This window comes from Megalops cyprinoides, chromosome 16 (genome assembly GCF_013368585.1).
Source record: "Megalops cyprinoides isolate fMegCyp1 chromosome 16, fMegCyp1.pri, whole genome shotgun sequence".
Classification (NCBI taxonomy): Eukaryota; Metazoa; Chordata; class Actinopteri; order Elopiformes; family Megalopidae; genus Megalops; species Megalops cyprinoides.
The window spans coordinates 6,588,137-6,609,914 of record NC_050598.1 but is presented as its reverse complement, the minus strand read 5'-3'; the positions used below and the strand labels follow the sequence as shown (position 1 = coordinate 6,609,914).

Genomic DNA, 21,778 nt, shown 5'->3' with positions numbered 1-21,778 from the left:
AACTTATCGGTGGTGAAATCACAGACCGTGGCCTGTTTGATTTCCAAGTTCTCAAGAAAGGCTGTCACTTGAAGGTTAAAATGACAACCAATCATGCTAAATTCAGTGCACATTTACACAGACCTTCCACATATTCATGTATGAACACCAGTCAGTGGACCAAAACCATTTATCACTTTAAACAGCACAAAATATGCATGGATAAAATTAAATCTGGAGCACGAGGGCACACCCCTGCTAATACAGTGGTTGAGAAAAAAGTGGCCCCTGTTGCTGAAACCCATGTTTGGCTGTGATAAATTCAGTTTATATTTACACTGAGCAGGGATTAGCAGTGTGAAAGTCAGAGCACAGGTGTCACTGGTCTTTAAACCATTACACACTGCTTAAAATTAGAACATTTCTAGAACATTCTTTCACTTATTGTCTATTCTATTTCTATAAAAAACAATTACCCACACTCATGGAAAATAACATAGAATTCCAAAATGAACGGAGATGCAGACAAAAACACAAGTGGTAAATATGACGTGAGCCGGTGCCTGAAAATGAAACCGAATGAGATGCAGTCTAACGAGCCCAAGGCATGATAACTGACAGAGAATTGTTAAAGGACTGTTCACCTGCTCTACACAGTTTGCATACCTAGGTAGGTTACATCTATACAAATTTTTATCAAGGCTAAATGCATTTGAATCCTAAACTTGTGAATGTGACAAATTGAACACCCGTAAAGAGGCTTAAGGCCCTCAGCGTTTTTCGGTTAGTGTAATTTTGCTCACGTCTGGCATATGCTTGCTTTTATACTGTGTCAGGTTGTATAGCAGTACCTTGGGAGTGGGAAGTACAAGCCATGTAAATGTTTTTATTGGGGTCAGAAAGGTTTTTCTGACTGAAGTTAGGTAGCTGTGTTTCTGGGGAAAACATGAGGCAGCGCTGTCCAGAAATGTATTTTTTTCCCCAAAACTGCAGAAAAACAAGCATATATACCATATTTGAATTGACAGGAAAGGCTATGCAAACATTGGGTATCAGGCCCCCAAAATACTCTATCAGGGAAGGCCAACTTGCAGATTTTGAGATGACTTAATCATATTTGTTGTTTTAGATCAAAATCCTGAAAGTAACAATCCTGGCTTCATATCTACCATGGTGTTTTGAAGCAGTTTTGTTTCATACGTGATTTAACTCAATTTGCAGACTGTTTAGCAAACAGCTAATCAGCAGTCACAGTTAGCAAAGCGCTTCAAAAAAAGTGTTTTCAAGTAACTGAGTGAAACAGGCAGCTGTACAGACAAAAGAGGGAGATTTGTATGCAGGTTGGATGGGGCTGAGATGGGAGAGGCAGAAAAGGAACAGAGAGACACTCGCCCTGAATTTAAGTGGAACTGAGACCGAAGGAGCACTCCGGCAGGGAGGAACACTGACTCACCCAACAAGAGCCAGAGCACTCAAAGTCTCCAATAATAAGCAGAGAGGAGTAACCCAGAGATGATTTTTACTCTACACTGTTTAGTTCCTTTAGCTACGACCACAACCTGCTGCAATGACAAAATTACCCTTTTGGTCAAAGTGAAGAAGGGAGGAAGGAAGTACTAAAGAGGGAGATGGAGAGAAAGGCAAAATCAACTGCACATTGGTTAGATAGAGAAAGATACACTCAAGATGCACCAGATGCATGCTTGCATGGGTATGTTTGTGTATGAGTGACTGTGTGCATGCGTGTTTATGTGTATCTGCTCTTTGGCAGATCAAAGTAATAAAAAGGATGTCAGCTACGCAGACACTACGCAGATTGGTTGTTTTTTTTTTTTAACTGTGACAAACGGAACAACGACAAGAAACCTTCACATCCTTAATCTTTAAATATGAACTGCGTGCACAACGGATTTTGCTTTGCAAGCTTTTCAGATAATGTGCAGTATGCATCACATCCATAAACTTAAACACATTATATCAAAAAAAAACAACATGAACATCACAATTCCCATGAATTTCAGTACTCCAGTTCATGTAGCTGATAACTTTTCAAAATCAACAGGGTCTGGAAATATGAAAACTGTATTTTAGTTATTCATCTGAGCTGACATAAACTGTGAGTTTATTTTCGATTCTTGCAAAGACTCATGAGACTGTTGCTGGGATAAGGGCCCACCAGCCCAGCAACCTTTGTCTGTCACATAAATATACATACATATGTACATATGTAGCTTGCTCGTGCTTGGATGAGTAAAGGTTTTGTGCATTGGTGTAGTACTGAAGGTTGGACTCATGACTGTGCTCAGACAGGTTGTGAATTGTTCACGGTTGTTTGACGGATCTGGACAGCTGTAAAAGTGTCTCAGTATCACATGCAGCAAGTAACTCCATTGTACTGGCTTTATCCCGTACACAGAGCAGTCATGGTTCGTGACTGGGAGGCAGTGCGATTTTCCTGCTGAAACTGGACACTTCAGTTGTATTTATTTATCTATTTATTTTGTATCTTATGGAACATATGGCCTTGAGCTGGGCTGGCATTCAGTCCAGGAGGCATACTTGTATGATAAGCTTCTTCACGGCACAGAAGCAAGAAAATTGGGATAAGCTTTGACCCCATGACCACCAATAAGGCTTGGGCATGGATTCCATTACATTAAGGGCTGTTTAACAGTAGGAACACACAGAAAGACACATAGCCAATAACAGTAAGTAAAATAGTCACTCACAGTCAGCCAAAAAGCCACTTACAGTTAGCCAAGAAGCCACTTACAAACTACCTCTGAAACTACCAAAGAGCATGCAGGACAGGCACGTATACCAACAGCTATAGGAAAATATTTTCTGTTGTCAAAAATGGCCCTTTTTCATGTTCGCCCTTTACTGCCATATAATGCATCACCCCCAGCCTCTCAAAGAGCACTATAAATGTCACAGTCCTAATTTAAGTAAAGCATGACCACGGCAGATTTAATCACAGTCCAGGTTCATTTCGAGCAGAGAGATAAAACCATTAAACATTAGAATGAAATGTTGATGAAATGCATCTGATACATCAAAATCAATATACAATTCTAATGAATACATCGAATACATTTCTAATCAATAAGTACACGTAACGGTGCTGGTGAAGACCTCCGTACAAATGCATACAATTATCATTATATGGACACACAGTGTTAAAAAAACAAACCAAAACAAATAATAATAATAATAATAGAGCTGTAGCTGTGCTTCGGTTTTCCGGAATTATTCCTTCGTCGATCTATGACATGGTATATAGATGTCTTATTCGGTGTGTATAAAGTAGCCCCATGCCGTTCGGTTTCGATTGCCTTCTTTCTAATTTTAATTTTTCACATTTGGTCCAAGCGTGCTTGGAATACAACGGCGGTAAATGCAGCAAAGTGGAGGCGGATGTGCTTTCAACTTTAAAGCGGCAATGTACCCAACACAAATACCTTAGCCGATGTTATTTGTATTTCTGTTTGCACGACGCCCTTTCCCACGACAACTTTTCTAAAGACGTATTCAAAAATCCATCACCACAACCGAGGTACCGTAGCTTGAACGAGGGTACAACGGCAATACAGTAGCACGCTGTCACTACGCAAAATTTATTTCAGTTAAAGGAACCGGTACTCTTTCCGCGCAGAAATGTAGAGTAGCACACAGACTTACCTTGCCTTATATCCTTACGTGCGCTTTTTTTATCGGTATTATGTCTGCAGTGGTGCTACCGTTCATGCACAACATTTGCGACAGGATCCACGCTTTCGACTCTGTGGCTTTCTCATACAAGAAATAACTGTTGATTACCATATCCGCCGCATCTGTAGGTGAACGATTTAACGCACCACTGCTTCTATGCCAGCTGCGCGGCACTGCAGATAAACTGCACACGGAGCATAGCGGGAGAAGACCGTCGTTTCTGATGGACGCATCAAAATTTCTCACTGCAGCCATAAATACGACATACAGGATTAAGTTCATTGGCTGCCAAGTGCGACAAAATCACATCAATTTCAGCACGCGCTTTAATACAAGGCAAATGTCACCAATGATGCCGTATGTAACTACAACAACAAAAATATACCTGCAAAGCTGCAGTAACCGAGGAACAAGAACAAAATGGCTGCTAGCATTCGTGACAGGTGTCAGAAGTTTAATGAGCAAAACGTATTTCGCATTTGCCATGATTTAAACGCAGCTAATATAGTTCATTTCATCACTTAAAATATCTTAAGAGGAAAAATCCAACATCGCACCCTATGACCAATAATCCCCAAATTAAGAAATGTGCCACATCCCATACATCTGAAAACGTGTCATCAAATCTAACCATGATTTATTCATAATTCTACAATCAAATCAATTCTTCCACCCGATTTGCTGATTGACCGTGTTCTTATATGCATCAGCTTTTGCCTCACAGCTTAGTATAGATGGGATGCAGCATGCCACTTACTGTATATCTTTCAAAATGTAGAAATTTGTATTTTTTATTTATTTTGAAAGGTTTGCTCCCCGGTTGTGACCTCTTGGCATTCCATTGAGTGCTCTTCAACTGGCCAGGAAACGTATGAGAGGCACAATGGTTGTAGTGTAACCCCAGTTCCCTGAGTTCTCTCCACCCAGATAGTTATTCCATGTGTACCGAGTGGTTAGAACACTTGTGGCATATACAGTGCATGCTTTGCAAGTTGCAGAAAATCAACAACACATGCCAGAGGCACACTGCGTGCGTATGTTAGGACATGTTACTAACTGTATTTAAGCCAGCAACATACTCAAAGCTTACTCCATTTGGGAGGCTGCCAAAGTTAACACCCCCCCCCCCGGCTTCAATTTACCTGAGTCACACGAGACACACAGGTTATTGCAGGGTGGTGCATATATATATATATTGATATTGTCCTCATGTTCCTGCCAATGATGGGCTGTTCATAGCCCATGGGATACTGTTACCCAGTGTGTCTCAGGGCCCAGAACCAGGAGGTGATGCTGGACAGGGCGCACAGCTAGGAGACCCGGGGGGTCATATCACCTGCTCTGCCACCATCATGGGATTGTGGGTGTGCACGCACATCTGGCACTAAACCTCGAAGGTGAGTGGCGCAAGCAGGAAAAGCAGGTTTTTAGACCATAGCAGCTGGGGGTTCCCCAAGAGCTGCTCTTTCTAGCAAGATGTGGTTTGCAAGCTCTCAGTTCCAGGTAATAGGTTTTTAGAAAACTACTGTGAACTATAAAGCTTTTATTTACATCAATGTTGCCTTTCTTCTGCACAAACTCATGATACGTGGTCTTGACACTGGTTGCTTTATTATGAATATCAACAGCAACACCTCTAAAACAAGTAGACTAGGACATATGCTTTGTCCATTTTTGGCAACAACAAGCAAACTGTGGTAAATTCACAGGCTTTTTGATGACTGAATATAGAGATAGAAGTTTTAAGGGCTTCACATCTGAGTGCAATGCACACTACTGTGTAGTTCCAGTAGAATTGATTGATATCAATCCCCTAAGACCTTGCAGAAAAGTGAAAAGTGAAGGGTATTTTCAAGTGGTCATAAGTGTCAATTACAAACATTTATTCTGGCGAGACAGCTTCCAGGAGTGGATTGAGGTTTTAAGAGGTCCTAAGATACATTTTTGATTTGTTAGACATTCCATTTCATTAACTCACTGCTTGTGCAGCAAGTTATTCAACTGGCAGTTGAAAACAGTGAGGCAACTGGCATATGTATTTGGGTGGACAGAGAGGCTTAATATGGTAAAGATTTACAAATAGGTGAAATGTAACTAACGGTTAAAGTAATTCATGAACAAAAAACAAAGAATGTTTGTGATTATGTTGGAGATCACACAGATTGATGTGAAGGTCTTCATCTGTTCCCATCACATTGCATATTGTGTAAATGCCTGTGTGTGAATAAGGATCCTGTGTTAATTTTCCATTTATAGCTTTATCAATGTTTGAGCTCGGTCAAATAAGTTCATTGCATGTTTGCTCATAAGGGTCAAATTCTAATTGTGGTGACTGTTTGTCTGTTTGCGCACTTTCTCTCGCTGGTTTCTGTGGGTTTTTTTTTTGTTTGGGGGGGGGGGGGGGGGGGTTCTGCTTCATAAATTATTTTTTGTAAAATTTTGTCCCTTTGTTATGAGAGACGCATTGGTCAGCTTCTTCACAATTCAATTGAGCAATGAGATTATAAATGTGGAGAAACTACAAAATTTAATCAAAGAGTAGTTTTTACAGACTTTGACTATGTGCTTAAAATGTAATCCTGTAGCATTTTACTTGCCTATAGATGGCAGCAATAAGTTGAATTTGCCACATGTTAAATGTGTTTATGAAAAAGTGCACCCAGCCCAGGACATAAAGAAGAGGAGACAAGCCAACAAGCTGGTTTGGATGCATTTACCAATGAAATGTAACTGTTTGAGCTTCATTCTCAGCAGTGTTTCCAGGTATAACAATGTAATAAACCTTAAATTCAGAGGGAATTTTCAGGTCAGTTTTCACTGGGGTATTAAGGTATTAAGTTCCTGAGGCAGGAAATGGGGGTTCTCTTAAAAAGTGCAGATCTGGTGAATTAAATAGCTTCTGGTGCACCTTCCCACTGATGGAAGTTTAATAAATGAAGATCAGGAGGACAGGAAATTCCTATATCCATACCTACTCTGTCCAAACCAATCCAAAACAGCAAATGATATATATAAACCTTCTTCCCCTTCAGCTGCATCAGCTGTCTGCGTCTGCCACCTCCACCCCTGTCTCTGCCTTTTGCTCCACTCCTCCAACCTGCAGCTGCATCCCAGGCAGTGTTCTAGGGTCTTCTACCTGGCTTTGACCCTTCCTCTGGCTGGAACCAAGGATCTTCTGTCCTGCCTTTGGCCAGGATCAGCCCCTTCTGCTCAAGAAAGTCAGGGGGGGGGGGGGGGGGGGGGCGCTCAGCGCTGTCCTATGGCCATGCTGATGTGATTGCCTGTGTGGACTAGACTTCAAGTTGTGCCAAAGCAGACCTGCTTCCCATTCCCATTATGCTGTACCTTTTCACTAATAAACACCCCTAAATTCATTTCAGTCGCCTTGGAATTTCTTGCCCCAATGAAGTGAGATATAGAGAAGATGTGTGGATACATTCAGATGAAATAAAAAAACAGCCATAAAATGATAAGCTATCCAGGCGATACACTCCATTTTGCCAGCTGCTCAGTCCTATTTAATTTTAATAAAGCAATATGTCACATTTACAAATCATTGCAAAAGCATTCTTTTGGCTGTATTGTTAACTTTATTGTAACCATTCATTGCAAGAAAGCACTAATTTTTGTGCGTGGGAGGAGCGTGGGTTTTGTCAAAGGGCGCCCCCTGGAGGGACAGGAACATTTAAATGCCCCGGCTTTCTTCAGGTCTGGAGCCTACACACACTACTGCTCTCACAGTCATTCAACATGGGCCAAAGCCTGTGTGATGAGTTTTTACTCTTTTTAAAAGAGTTTTGGAATTTGACAGGGGAAGAGTTTAAGGGTCATGATGGGTTGAATATTTAGGTTGTGCTTGTTGTTAACCTAAGCTCCGTTTTTTTCATTTTCTTTTTACATGAATCCATTAATGTGTATATTAAGACTTCAGAGTGAGGGCATGAGGCACTGTATCTGTGAACATCATGATAGTATGAGGACCAGCAAACCATATATATTATGACAGATCAGATTTAATGACTATGATGGAGCCATTGGCTTTGTCCAGACAGGTGGGGACCACTGGAAATTTGTGGTAAGTTGTGATGGTTACTGTGTGGACATTTTAAGTTGGTATAAAATTTATGTAAAGAGACCTGGGCCAAGATTAGTATCTGACAATTAGAAATATTTGGGTGTAGGCAGAAATTGTGCCACAGCTGGTGATATCCATTTTCTCATGCTGAATTGTGTACATAATCTTACTTTGTATTGGTCTCATATACTTGTGCATCAAAAAATATAATATATAAAACAGAGTAAATAAAATATGCTGAAAATACTGGCCCCAAAAATGCATTTTTGCTCTCATAGAGCACCCCACTGCTGCAAACTGAAGTTTTGATTGGAAGTGGAGAAGTAAAAAATAAATGACCTGGCAATCTAGATAGCGAGGCAGCTGGAAAATAGCTTGATAGCAGGCATGTTTTCCGTGCTCGTACGGTGCGCCAAACATAGTTTACACTTATCTGATTACCTTACTGTACTTGGTTCCCGTCGTTTGTTAAGCAGACTGCGTGCGATAAGGTCGCAACAAAGACTGCTGCTCCTATTTCACTTGACAACTTGTGTTTAGTGTGGGATAACAAGACAAGCTACCTGTAGGCAGGTTACGTTACATAACGTTATTTCTGTAGGTAACTATACCATTCAAACATAATAACTGGAAAAAAAAACTCAAATTTTGTGCCATTTACTTGTTCATATTCGTTACTTGTTCGTATACGTTTTCTCTTGATATTCATCCGTTTGTCTCTACACAAAGATATTAACACTAGACACTAATACTAGTGTCTCTAGTCCGCGTGCGAGTCACATAGCCAGCCAGCTACTTCACACTTCGCGCGTTTTCTCCTTTAATTTTACAAAACAATAACTGCACTCGCTTGTAACACTAGCTCAACCTAACACACTAGCTCACCAATAACCGCTAACTAGGTTAATAAAGCGTCTCTATTGCACATGACTTTACATTTAGAGAAAGGTAGCTAGTCCGCTGAATAGCTAACTTGCAATACAAGTCACACAACTTTTTTGAAAATTGAATATTTTAAGTTTAATTAAAACGTCTGTAACTGATATAGCTCGTATCAGTTTAGCTGGCTCGTTATTATTACCTGCCATTACAGTCTGAGCCGCTTGTACTGACGTCGACGGAAGTGTCGACATCAAACAAATAACGGATCACGCTGGTAGATACAAGGCGTATGGAACTGACTTGATTATTTAAGAACAAACATATAAATAGCAGTCTATCGTAGATGCTACTGCTATAATAAAATGTTCCGTCCACCTTCACTCGTAGACCTCGTGGCGCAACGGTAGCGCGTCTGACTCCAGATCAGAAGGTTGCGTGTTCAAATCACGTCGGGGTCAGTTCAGTTTTGTGTTTTTAAAATTTTATTAAATGATGATTACTGTACATCATGTACAGAAGAAAACTTCCGAATAGTTCAGATATTGTACACGTATAATATCTACAAGTACACGTTAAAATGTAAATATTAAAACAAATGTTTAAAAGTTACACAACCTGAAAGCATAAAATGAATAAAGTAAATATACAAATACAGTTACAAATATATTTTACACCTGAAATACAAATATACAGAAGCATTTTCACCACTTTGGCAATATATTCTAGAAATAAACAATACTATGGACTCTTTGGTGAAAAATATAAAGCAAGACAACAACACCAAGGAAAATAGGGTAAAGTTCAAGCCTAGTATCTTACAAAATCATCTTTGCAATCGAGGAGACATAACAGCCAAACATAACATGTGTTCTCCCAAGCATCACAGTCAACAAATTAATGTAGTCTATTATACTGCAATACACATTAAACATTTGTTCAAGAGAGAACTGTATTTTATCATGAATTATAATCCAGTTGGTTCTATCATAACAGTCACTGGGCACCTTGCCAGAGGTGCCAAAATGTCTCATGTTTTTCCAGCTAAAACAATTATATCTATTTTTGTTTTATTACATACCGTATAGGTAAAGGGCTTATAGGGCAGTCCTAAAGTCAGTGGGCTGGAGATTTGATACTCTGCAGAACCACCCCTTTCTGTGTGTCATGCTCCGGCCGAGCGACCTCAGTGGTGCCTTTGCCTGCCTGACGCCTGTGGCCCAGCCCCAGGGGCAGTCCCCGCATGCGGCTCCTGCTGGTTCGCTGCCCCCAGCGGAAGCTCTCAGAGGCCAGGCAGTACACAACGGGGTCCAAGCAGGAGTTGAGGCTGCAGAGGGCCATGGCGACGCGGCGCGCTGGATAGGTGAAGCGGATCAGCGGGCACTCAGCGAACACGCCCATCCTGCCCAAGGTGTGCACCAGCTGGTTGAGGTGGTAGGGGGCGAAGCAGAGCAGGAAGACCCCCAGAACCAGCAGGACCATCCGCAGGGCCCTCTTCCGCAGCCTCCCCGAGCCGTGCTGCGCGGAGAGCGGCGCCCCCGTCCCGCCCCCGTCCTCCACGCCCCGCCCCTGCTCCAGCAGCTTGCAAGCAATGAGTGGGTAGCAGGTGGCGATGGCCAGCAACGGCATGAAGAAGCCGATCACCGCCGCCAGGAGGCTGACGGAGGAGATCCGTCCGCGCCATGACTTAGAGGAGAAGTTCTCCATGCAGGCGATGTGGCCCGTCTCCGGGAAAGGGCGAGTGAGGGGGCCTCTCAGGGTGAGGTACAGAATCACTGAGGCCAGGATTGCCCACACCTGCATCAAGGAAGGCAGCAGGGAAGGGTGCTCAGGGTACATGGCACACAAACGCAATGGTACGGCCTGACATTCTATTACAACATTCAGCTCCTGCATTCCTTCTGTCCTCCATGTAGGAGGTCTTGGTTGGTATCAGGAGGTTCCAGTGCTGTTTGCATTCCTGTTCCATGAATGTTCTGTCTTAGACTACGCCTCTCTGAGAACGTTCATAATGAACCAGCAAATCAGAACACTTGGAGCTTCAACGACGGAGAATGTTCAGCATGGAATGCACCGAGCCAACTATCTGGTCCATATAACACCTGCGGCACAGCTCCGCAACCATCTCACTTATTCACCATAAACTGTTCATTTAATCACCCCTCAGTGACATCACAGTGGGTGGCATCAGAGGAGCTTGCTTGCATGTTATTTGAACCTATAACTGATCGAGATCCTCTGGTCCAGCACCAGAACAAGTATAGGTGACTGCATGCATGCCACAATCTCCCTTAGACTATTATTATATAATAATAAATAAATTAATAATTTACTGTTAATAGTGTAGATAGAATCTATGTAATAAGGGGGAACTGTGAAGCCAGATTAATGTGTGCCTGCTAATAAGATTATTACAGTAAGGAATATGGGATATAGGAGTGGGGAGTCTTACCATGCAGGACAGCAGGATGCGGTACTTGGGGCTGCGTAGTCGCAGAGCCCGCAGCGGATGCGACACGGCCAGGTAGCGGTCCAGCGAGATGAGCATGAGGAAGAGGGAGCTGCCGTACAGGTTGCCGAAGAAGAGGGCGCCGTTGACCTTGCACATGGCCTCTCCGAAGGGCCAGTCATTGTGGCGGGCGTGGTAGGCCACGTTGAAGGGTAAGGTGAGGGCGAAGAGGAGGTCGATGATGCACAGGTTGACCAGGAAGATGTGTGAGGGCTGCGTGACCGTCCGGGTGCGCAGGAAGTGCACCAGCGCAGTCAGATTCCCTGCCATCGCCAGCACAAAGACCAGGCTGTACACTATCGGCAAAAGCAGGTACTGGAAGTCTGCGCTCACCCCCTCGCACCCCTCTGTCACATTCGCATGTCCACCATCGGTCATGTTAAATGGATGAGTGCTGTTCTCATCACCTCCATCAGACATGATGGCAGACTGTCCCTTCAGCTGAGGCTATGGACCAGAAGGCTTGACGAGAATCAACTTCCCAATCTCCAGTATCTAAGGACTACAAGGAAGCAATGAGATTGGTTGGAAGGGTGTTGCACAAAATTTAAAGATAGATCTGTCACAGACCTTCATATTAAGCAAACACTGAAGCAGTTAATGTTGTTTATGGTGACACACATGCTTCACTTGTTGATTATATATGATATGATACTATGCTGGCCTGACTAATACAATTTCCTCAATCTGATCATTTCCCCAATAATTCTTCCAATAATCCATTGATGTAGTTTACTGCAAAACTGAAAATATAAAATAAGTTTGGGACATATGCATGTACATGAATTCCCTTTCAAGAAACAGAAGGAAACCATTAACAGATCAATCTTAAATAAATAATAATAAATGCATGCTGTAGATAATAGGAAAAAACACAACCGCATTGTGGTCATTACCTTGTACATTTTCTCGGCCTTTTCTTAATCAACTAATTTTCGAGATTTTACCAAACTATTTCGTTAAAAAGAATAATATTACAAAGGAAGGCTTAATATTGTTATTATCCACCTGCTAACAAATACCACTCAAAACGAAGACAAATTAATTATTAATTCATGTAGTAATCTGACATTCAGATTCTCTCAATTTTAAACTGTACAAAATGTATTTTTGCCTGTACAAACCTACACGGATCCTCAAACATTACTAAAAATAACGAAGAGCACAACATTTACCTGCCGGCAACGCTGTTAAACACCCTTGATTATCGCTCACCACTCTCTCGGACGTTTGCGAGAAATGTGTAGCCCGCCCTTTTGCTAAACATTGCTTCAGAGACTCACGTGTTGCAAAACAGGAAGCAGCAGGAAATAATGTTACAGTAAATTAAGAGGTGAGGGAGTTAAGAGGGAATTTCCTTACCCAAAGGACTCCAAGGATATTTAGCTGGTTTTGACAAATTTTACTTTTAAACGTATTGTTTCGAATACCTATAAAGAAGTTGGCGTACCCATCTATCGCACGTCATTTTTTTTCAAAGACACAAGGCTATATGTTAATACTACTACTAATAACAATTGTAACAGTCGCCTCTATTTTTATACCATCTATCGTTCATTTTTGCGATTCAGTGTACCGCATTAACCAATGTGAATTACTAAAAGCAAGCTAATAACACGACATACATGTTGTGGTTGAAAAATTCACAACGTAAAATTCACGTGGCAACGTAACGTTACAACGTAAAACAAATGTATGGCTGACAGATAGAATTTATTCGATAAATTTAGAAAACCAATATAACTACAAGACTGAGACACTGCAACTAAAAACAAACCAAGGATAACACAATGAAGTCTCAAGACTTATTTCCGTCGTGGTCCTGAGGTAGTTAGGTAGGCAGGCAGAACACATGTATGCATGAAAGAAATTGCATATATAAAAGAAAAACAGAAATATATAGAAATTGTGAAATTTATCTAACCCTGCATTACTGTTCATTAAACATTTCTTTATTTTAACCTCGAAACTGCCTAGGGTGGTTATGGATTTAATTTGATTAGGCAATATGTTTTATTCCTCTTGGCCAGTATGAATGGAATGTGCCGTTAACTGCCATGTTTCTACAGTGAAGCATTTTAATACCTATCTGCTCATCTTAGCTGATAAAGCTAAGATAAGCAGATAGGTACCTCAGGACTAGATTGTGCACAACTTTAAAAACAATTACGAGCTTTATTTACACCACTCTTAAGTCAATTGGAAGCAAGTACAGTTCTCAGAATTGACTGAAGCCAATATGTGTTCTGTTGTGAGAGTTAAGAATTATTCTTATGATAGTTTGTAGTGCTGCTGTACCATGGGGTCCAGGCGTCGACATAAAGACTCTGTGTTAGAGCTGTTGCCAGCATCCCCATGGTCTCTCCATGCATATGTTTGGCTGTTCTCGCTAAAAATGTAATCTGTGAATTTTGAACCTTTAAAGCCATGTATTTCAAGTACCATGAGCTCGTCTAGCTCACAACCCACGTAAGTAATGCAATGTTTATCCTTCACAGTTATTCTGTTAAACCTGACAGAGAAATTAGTAGAGTTATTCACCTTAGGTAGAAATGCCTCTTTACATTAACCTTAAAGTGTGACCATAACTGGATACATCTACAGCAAAAAGGAATTTGTATCAGGTAACCTTATTATAAATAAATTTAAATTATCTCAGCTCAAAAACCACCATACATAATACAATTCGATTGCAAGGGACATCTGTGTAAATTTTCTAGAAAAAGTCTTGAAAAGACTTTGTAACTTACTGTGAGAAACTGAATAGTCAGTTGGAATTCTGTCAGTTTATGAGGAATGACCTTTAGTTGGGTTTTTCCAGCACAAGCAGGTCATTTTTACCTGTACTATTGCACAACTATTCTTGTAGCTTTATTTTTATTTTTCTCAGTCATAGAAACTAACCCTTGTTGTGTTACTGGTTTGTCAGCTGATGGTCCTTCTTGCAATTTCACACTAAAAAAAATATAATGAAAACAAAATTAAATCACACAAAGGATTCACAAACAGAAACAAATCAATCAAATTAACCCCTACCAAAAGTAGTGTATTTTACAGTTGCACTGTAGCTCTTCCTGCGTCAGTGTGTCTTTATTTCACTAGCAGTATGTTCTATATCCTAGGATTCTGTGACTTTTCCATATATTATTTTGCTGATTTTGAAAATTTAAAACCATTCATCCATGTAATTGATCAATATGCAAGAAACAAGTTTTACACTAGTAAAGCACAATGTAGGCCTAATATTGCATATAGAAATACTCTTCCAAGAAGCATATAACACTTGTGTTACAGTAAATCAACAGCTGAAATATTTATAATTTTTCATACATATAATTTAGCACCCAAACCACCGGTTTTCTGACTTAAAAGCATACATTGAAAGCCCTCTTTAATATTATTTTTGGTCTACAGAAACACTTGCATGTATTTTTAATTCAACTGGCTTCTCATTCACTTGCCCTGAATAAAAAAGAAGTTTCACTTACTGAAAGCTGAATGTGTCGCCTCAGTCTGTCACATCGTTGTTGCTTTCCAGCAAAGATTTAAAGAACTCATTGAGCCCCTCACGCAATTATGGAAATGCTGGACATGCAATGGACTGAAAAAACATAGTTCTCTTTTTCTGTGGTATTGTGTAAGTTGGGAAATTCAAAGAAAGGTCATTTCTACTGCTTTTTTTTCTCGTTGAAGTCATGTTAAGCTGTAAAGAATGAAGATTAATGTCAACTATGAGGAAGAGAAATCCGGCAGAAATGTGCATTTTTATCTGTAACGTTTGGGAGCAGAAAATCTGTGACAAAGAATACTGGTGTAGTTGAGAATACACTCATAGTTAAATTGACTTCACAATGAAGCCAGCACTAACAATATCGTTTTTTATTTTTGTCATTAACAAATACACCTCAACGTGTGAGCTCAAATGTGTTTGCTTATACCACCGACTGCTTGATGTGTGTTCGGAACAAAAGGGCGCATCTATTCGACAAAAATAAGAACTGGTTAATAAATAAATAAATAATACAATAAGGCCGACATATTATATTTTCTCTCATTAGAACCACGACGGAGACCCCCTTCTCCATTTTTGTCTACACACATAAGAGAAGAGACAAAACAACACAGATATGTTTAAAGATAATGTACATGTGAAGCATGAGGGTAGAAGCCCAAAGAGGGCTTGTAAGTGGAGCCTTACTCTACTGCATCCGGAACAGTATGAAAGATCACCCTTGAGGCTTGATAGCAACAGAAGTTGTTGGTCCCTCCACGCACCAGCCCCCTGACAGACCCAGTCCCCAGGGTTTGACTTGACATTGTGGAAGGGTGTAACTGTCTGTGTTCACCAATACAAGAAAATCACAGGGGTCGACAGTCAAAAGGATTTATCCTTGATTTGTTGTTCTGCCTGTTTTTCAGGATGCTTTGTAAATGACAAAAATAGTTTGGGTTGCACATATGGTAGCACATTAAGTAGGCCAATGGTAGATAAAGGACACTGTAGATCCCCTTTTGGTTTCTGATACAGGATAAAGCCTCTGAGACAAGAATGAATAGGCAAGAACTGAATATTGTTACATTGTTTTGTTAAAAAGTACAGTAACCCATATGTAGATATGAAACAGTCTGTTGTGTAGATGTTTTGATATTAATATCAAGGAGACACGGAAATAAAACTTAAGGTGTCACAGAATCACTGCCGCTCCCTGTACAGACCGTTTCCACCTGTGTGATCAAGAACACACACACAGACAAAACTTAATCTGCCATTTGTGGTATTTTTCCAGCAAATAGTTGATGCTGTTTGTGTTTTTGTGAACTTAATTCCCTGGTCATAGCTGAACCGTGTATGAACAGTGTATTCCACTGAAGCCTTAGCATTAACTAAAGTCACTTTCTAGCTGTGGCTTAGCTAATGTCTTGAAGTAGTGATCAAATCATTTTAACTATTATCATCCACACTTCGTAACAGCTTAGCTATGATGGCTCAGTTCCAGGGGTCTGTAAGCATAAATGAAAATTGAAAGGTTTCACTTCCGTTTCTTGTCTGAGGCTTGGCCCTTGGAGTCAAGTAGCAACGCTTCCTGCAAAAAACAGACAGCATATGGGTCCAGCTCCTCTGATTCCTGGAACAATCATAGCTAGCTGGATGTCAACAGCAGAGTAAACTCTAACAAGGTTCTGACATTGGCTACACTGACAAGGCAGACTGTATGTGTTACCTTGATTTGTATGAGATGCCCTTTCATACAAGTACAGCACTCCATAATGGAGGACCAGCAAGGCCTATGGTACTGGAACTGAGGGGGCAGTTTCACCCGTGAACTAGGTTCAGGAGAAGGTTGCTGTTGCAGTGGTGTGAAACTCAGAACACGGGAGGCAGTTTTCCAGTTGGTATGGAAGGTATGCGTGGTTGGCAGTGTGTGTGAGTGTGTGTGTGTGGGAGAGAGCACCAGAGCACTGGTAAACAGCAGGTCAGCAAGGGAAAATTCGGGTCACCTCATTTCTTTACAGCTTAATTAGATTAATACAATAATTTAGTTACAATGGTTATCAAAAAGCATAACTGAAAAGATTTTCCAACACAGCAATTGACGTTTTTAGTCAAAGTAAATATATGATAAAAAGTACAAAGAAGTAATACAAGTGCTTGTTATAAGGTGTCTCAGTGAACTGAGCAATCTCGAACAAATACAAGAAAAATAGGGGAAAAAAATCAGGTCTCAACTCAGTTAGCAATGCAGTGCAGCATGGTTAGCTGGCAACGCCAAAACACTTCCAATCTCACGCTTGCTCATGTTTTCCAGCTATGACATTTTGAGAAGAACAAAATGAAGTGATGTGGAATAAACAAATTTGTCCTCAGGGTTTCCCTCAGCACCAAAGTAAAGGAAGAAAGGAAGAAATACGCCAGGTTTACATTACGTTGCATTACATCATTTAGCAGACACTGTTACCTAGAGTGACTTCCAAGTAAGTGCATCACTATGCTCGGAGGAGCTATCAAGAAGTATTACAAGAGGTCAGTAAGATATTGAGTTAAGTGCTACACTAGTGAAGTGCTTTTTTTTAATCAGGCACATCTATTTTCCTCACCACACAAACCCTGGCATATGACAGTTTGAGGTGACACTGTGACTTGAATAAGCGGATTGTGGGAGGAATAAAATCTTCAATATCATGGTCATGATGTCATTGAGTAGAACTACCTTAAATAGGGGGTGTCAACATGCAGTGTTGCCATGCAGCCAAAAGGGGGCGACAGTGATCACACAGACACAGTTTTTGAAGTAAAGGATGTATTGACGATTGTCCTATCAACAAAAACTGAGGGTGGGTTAATAAGAAAACAAAATAAACCAAGACTAAATCCAAACTGAAAAAAGCACAATGGACACTACAAATACAAATAATAGCTCACAGGAGCAATACAATGGTCTGAACAGAAATTGCAACACTGTAACAACACCCACAACTAAGACATCATCATCATTATCATCATCATCATCATCATGTTGTTGCTCCCAAACAGGTAAGTTCATATATAAAACTAAGGAAAATTGGATGCTGTCCCTTTAACAGGCTTTGCTGTTAAGAAATATGACTCTTAAACAAACAAACAAAACAGGATTAAGTCAAGATAACATATACCTTGTCATAGCCAAAAGACTGACTAGTCATTAGATTTTGTGGTCAGAAACAGGAACAGTGGTATGCCACCAACGGTTTCTGACCAGCTGTTGGGTGTGTGTGCCGGGGGCCCGAAGCATTGCCAGGGGATTCCCCTGTGCTCACACAACGTTTGTGCAAGTCCCTGGTGAAGACATGTGCGTGTCAGGGACCTACCCCTTTGCACACATAATCCAATAAGATATAGATCGCTAGGTTTGTTTCAAACAAAATAATGTGGATCACCACAAACAGTAGAAAAAAATTATTAGTGTTCTCAAAACTGAGATGTTAACCTCTTAATTTTTTCCTAAACATAAAAATTGCTGTTTTCAAAAAAATAGCTAAATTGCTCTTCAAAATAGATGCAAGTACTCATGTATTTTAAGTCCCAATAATGGATGATGGTTCCAAAAAAAAAAAAAAAACTTCCATATTGATATTGACAATCAGCAGAATGTATGTTTTACACATTTCCTGTTATGCAATTATAGATTGTTTCTGTCACTGCACTTAAAAATGGTTTTAAAAGATAACAGATTTAAACAACAACTTCATGATTTTTTACACAAAGGTCCTCTGTTTAAGTGAATGTTACAGCCCCAAAGATCTAACGATATTAATACCCTGAGAAATACTCATACTGACATTGCATGTAGCATGCATGTAACTCCAAATTCCTACATATAAACTATACAGGAGTTACAGAGGCTTATTGGTTGGAAAGTATTTATACTGTATGAGATTCAATATATTCTAGACTTGAGTACCTGTAGTTTTCTGATGACCAAAACCATGGACAGGCCATTAAGCAAGGAGTAATGCTGAAATGTAGACACAAACAAGTAATGGACCATCTTGCTGTATTGTAGACATTATCTGTGTGCTTTTCTTCAGAGAACACCCAGTAAAAGCCTAAAGGAAAAAACATTTGTTATGGAAGGGAGGCATGACCTTTACAAGTCTTATCCTGTGCTTACAGGATGCCATTGAAGAAACAGACTCTCCTGTAACCCACAAGCCTGTGCCATGAAAAGCCTCACCCCTCTCCTTACCTGAGTATATCTGGCACTGTGGGTGGATTAAATGAGTAAAGACTAAAGAAATAAAGTAGGGATAAAAGATATTTTTTAAAGAGATGACTCAATGACAAAACCAAAATCAAACTCAATTTTACTGACAAGATGGTAATGTTTGCTTTTATTCCACCCTCGCTGTGGGTGACTGAATCCTGTTGACAGAAGGGAATACTCTCTATCTATTGGTAAGGCTTTGCATTGTGAGATTGCAGGATGTAAATCACTATGTAAAGCATTTTCATCTCATTTTTGTCAATGACAACTCACATAAAAAGGCCATCTGTACTCTTGTGACTCACCGAGACATAACCAGCCAACCAGGAACACGTATGTCCCTACCACCACCATCCACATGAGGGAGTCACTATTATGCTTTCTGTTGTAGCACAGCAGCAGTAAGAAACCCAGTGCTGCTGATCCCACTGTTCCCGACACGGTCAGGTAGATGCTGACCTTAAAATGGACCTGACTTTGGATGAGGTCACTTGCACCTGTTGCACAACAGAGGTGAAGGAACACAACATTTGGAGACACACTATGAATGTAACTGAAATTATTATTATTAGTATTATTGTCATGATAAAGCAATATCACACCAGAGCCTGCGGTATATCATGAATACTGGCATGGATAAGGTATTTTTAGGCACAATGTGAGGCAGAGTGCCAGCAAACCCCTAGCTGTGCTAATATTCGTGATATACCAAGCTTGAGTGCCATATCGCATTTATAAAACAGATAAATGCAATATAACTGGCTGAACTTAAGGTTAGCTATGTAACATTAGTAGTGAGACAGAATTTAATAAAAAGTTTTATTGATTCCACAAAACGTCATTCAGCCAAAGAAAGCAGGTGGTTAGCTTCCAGGCAGTAGCTTGTTGCAATACCGTTGCACTCCCCCCCAATGAACAAGGCAGCTGTTTATTTCATTTTCACATTACAGTGTTAAATTGCTGGCTAATGACAAGAACTTAAGTTCAGCCAAGCCGCTAAGTTGTTGTTGTTGTTAACCTATTTAAATTCCTGGGTTAAAACTGAAGCAATGTGGAACATGACATGGTTATTCCTTATTGGACGCTGCAGCAATAGCTGAATGCTGGGCTTTGCACAAACGTTAGAGGGGTGGGGCACAAATATAAAAAAGGGGAGTGCTTAGTAATATACTGGAGAAACAAAAGGATGGGGCAACGTTGTGTAAACGGCTGTGTTTTATCAGTAATTCCTCAGAATTTGAAAGGAAAGTGGTACACCTCAGAATCATTGTGTGAAAGATGCAGGGCTTGCAGTCACATATAAACGCACATCACTTACCCACAAAGAACTGGAAGGCAAACACCAAACTGAGAGGATACACTGTGGAGTAGAAATGAAGCATGAGGTCAGGCTGTCATCGGATTCTTTGGAGAGTCAAGGGTTAACCTCATTCCACTTTCAGTACACACACAAAAGCATACTCACAATCTTGTTGTTTTAGAAAACCGACTACTTCTCAACAATGATACAGCACCATAGGAACTTAATATGTAAGCTGGATCATTATATCTACATCATAATGTCAATTAATTAAACTACATTTGCAAAATTATAATGGGGCTTTTAATTAGAGCAGTAAGAAGTCTGGCTTTAACTTTCAAAAACAAAAATATTAAGTAAAAAACAGTAGTTTTGTCAAAAGTCAACAGTATTTTCAGGCGTGTTTCAAAATGCAATGAAAAGAACAGCTGTCTGCGAAGAAGAGAAGTGATCCATGCCTGGTGTGACTCCCGAACTGGCTCAGTAAATATCCAGCTGTATAAATGAATAACGTAATGTCGTGAGCAATGCAAGTAACCCTTGGTAAGAGTGTCTGCTAATCAACTGCAATGTAATGGCATAACAGTAACGTAATGAAAGTTAAGTGCTGATGGAGTTGTAATTTTAGTGAATCCCAGTCTTCAACGGGGGGTAGAGTGTAGGCGTAGCTGAGCTGTGTTTTACCTAGCCCGCAGAAACTGGTGTTTCCGGTGATTTTAGGTATTCTTCGTGTTTTCAGAAGAGGACCGTCTCCGAGCATGATGACGTCTGAAATAAACGAAGGGAAGTTTCTGACTGGCGAACACATACACCTGTGGTCCTGTGGTCCAGAAGGTCTATCCCCAATTTCCCATCACGGGGACTGAACCGTGGAGGACTTGTAAGGTATGAAATAGCTTAGAGACGTAGCCCACACAACTGACAGAACAAGGAAATCACATTACGCTCCAGTCCAAGGAGTTTAATCCCGGAAATAGGCAGAGGCATCGCGGAGGCATCCGCGTGGTGTGCTTTAGACACCGGACTTTATCACGGGAACAAATGTGAAAGCATGCAGAGAAACAACTCTCCTGTCCTCTCTTGCTCTTCAGTGTCGCTATGCTCACCAAGAGCGGTCTTTCAACGCGTTTTTGTTTATTAGGGATATCACATTACTTTATTGCTGTTGTTGAAAAAAGTTGCCATTCCATATACATCTACCGTACCACATACCTTTCAGTTTCTCTGTGTTGTGAGAACGCTTGCAGGGGTATCGCAGTTGCTAACCGTCTGTCACTTTAAGGTCAGTCCGTAAAAAAAAAAAAAAAAAAAAAAACATAATTGTCAGAAGGTCCGTAAATCTAACTGGTGTTTTTCAGTTGTATACACAAGGAATTGAAATTCAGATAACACAAATTACTGGGAGTTCAGAAGGCCAACCTTTATATCTAGGTGTTTTTTTATTTAATTGAGCCAGTTCTTGAAGCAGTTACACATGTCCAAGCCATGACACCCTCTCCTCCATGCTTTACTGATGAAGTGGCATGCTTATGGTCATTGGATGTCCCTGGTGTTTCCCACACTTTTGCCTTTCCATGACTTTA

At 40.5% G+C, this 21,778-nt stretch overlaps 1 protein-coding gene, 1 long non-coding RNA gene and 1 other non-coding gene across 3 annotated transcripts; 1 reads left to right on the top strand and 2 right to left on the bottom strand.

Moving 5' to 3' along the window:
- Positions 1-9,033: 9,033 nt before the first annotated feature.
- On the top strand, positions 9,034-9,105 carry trnaw-cca. Its single transcript has one exon. It is a non-coding gene; the product is annotated as a tRNA-Trp (tRNA).
- A 655-nt stretch (positions 9,106-9,760) lies between these two features.
- On the bottom strand, positions 9,761-11,573 carry LOC118791179 (lysophosphatidic acid receptor 6-like). Its single transcript, XM_036548461.1, has 2 exons — positions 11,097-11,573; positions 9,761-10,441 (listed from the first exon to the last, which is right to left on the bottom strand). Exons 1-2 carry the CDS (start codon positions 11,571-11,573, stop codon positions 9,761-9,763), a joined length of 1,158 nt encoding a protein of 385 aa, XP_036404354.1.
- A 7,049-nt stretch (positions 11,574-18,622) lies between these two features.
- Positions 18,623-20,244, bottom strand: LOC118791405. The gene is made up of 3 exons (XR_005005540.1): positions 20,214-20,244; positions 19,201-19,392; positions 18,623-18,737 (listed from the first exon to the last, which is right to left on the bottom strand). It is a non-coding gene; the product is annotated as an uncharacterized LOC118791405 (long non-coding RNA).
- Positions 20,245-21,778: the final 1,534 nt, after the last annotated feature.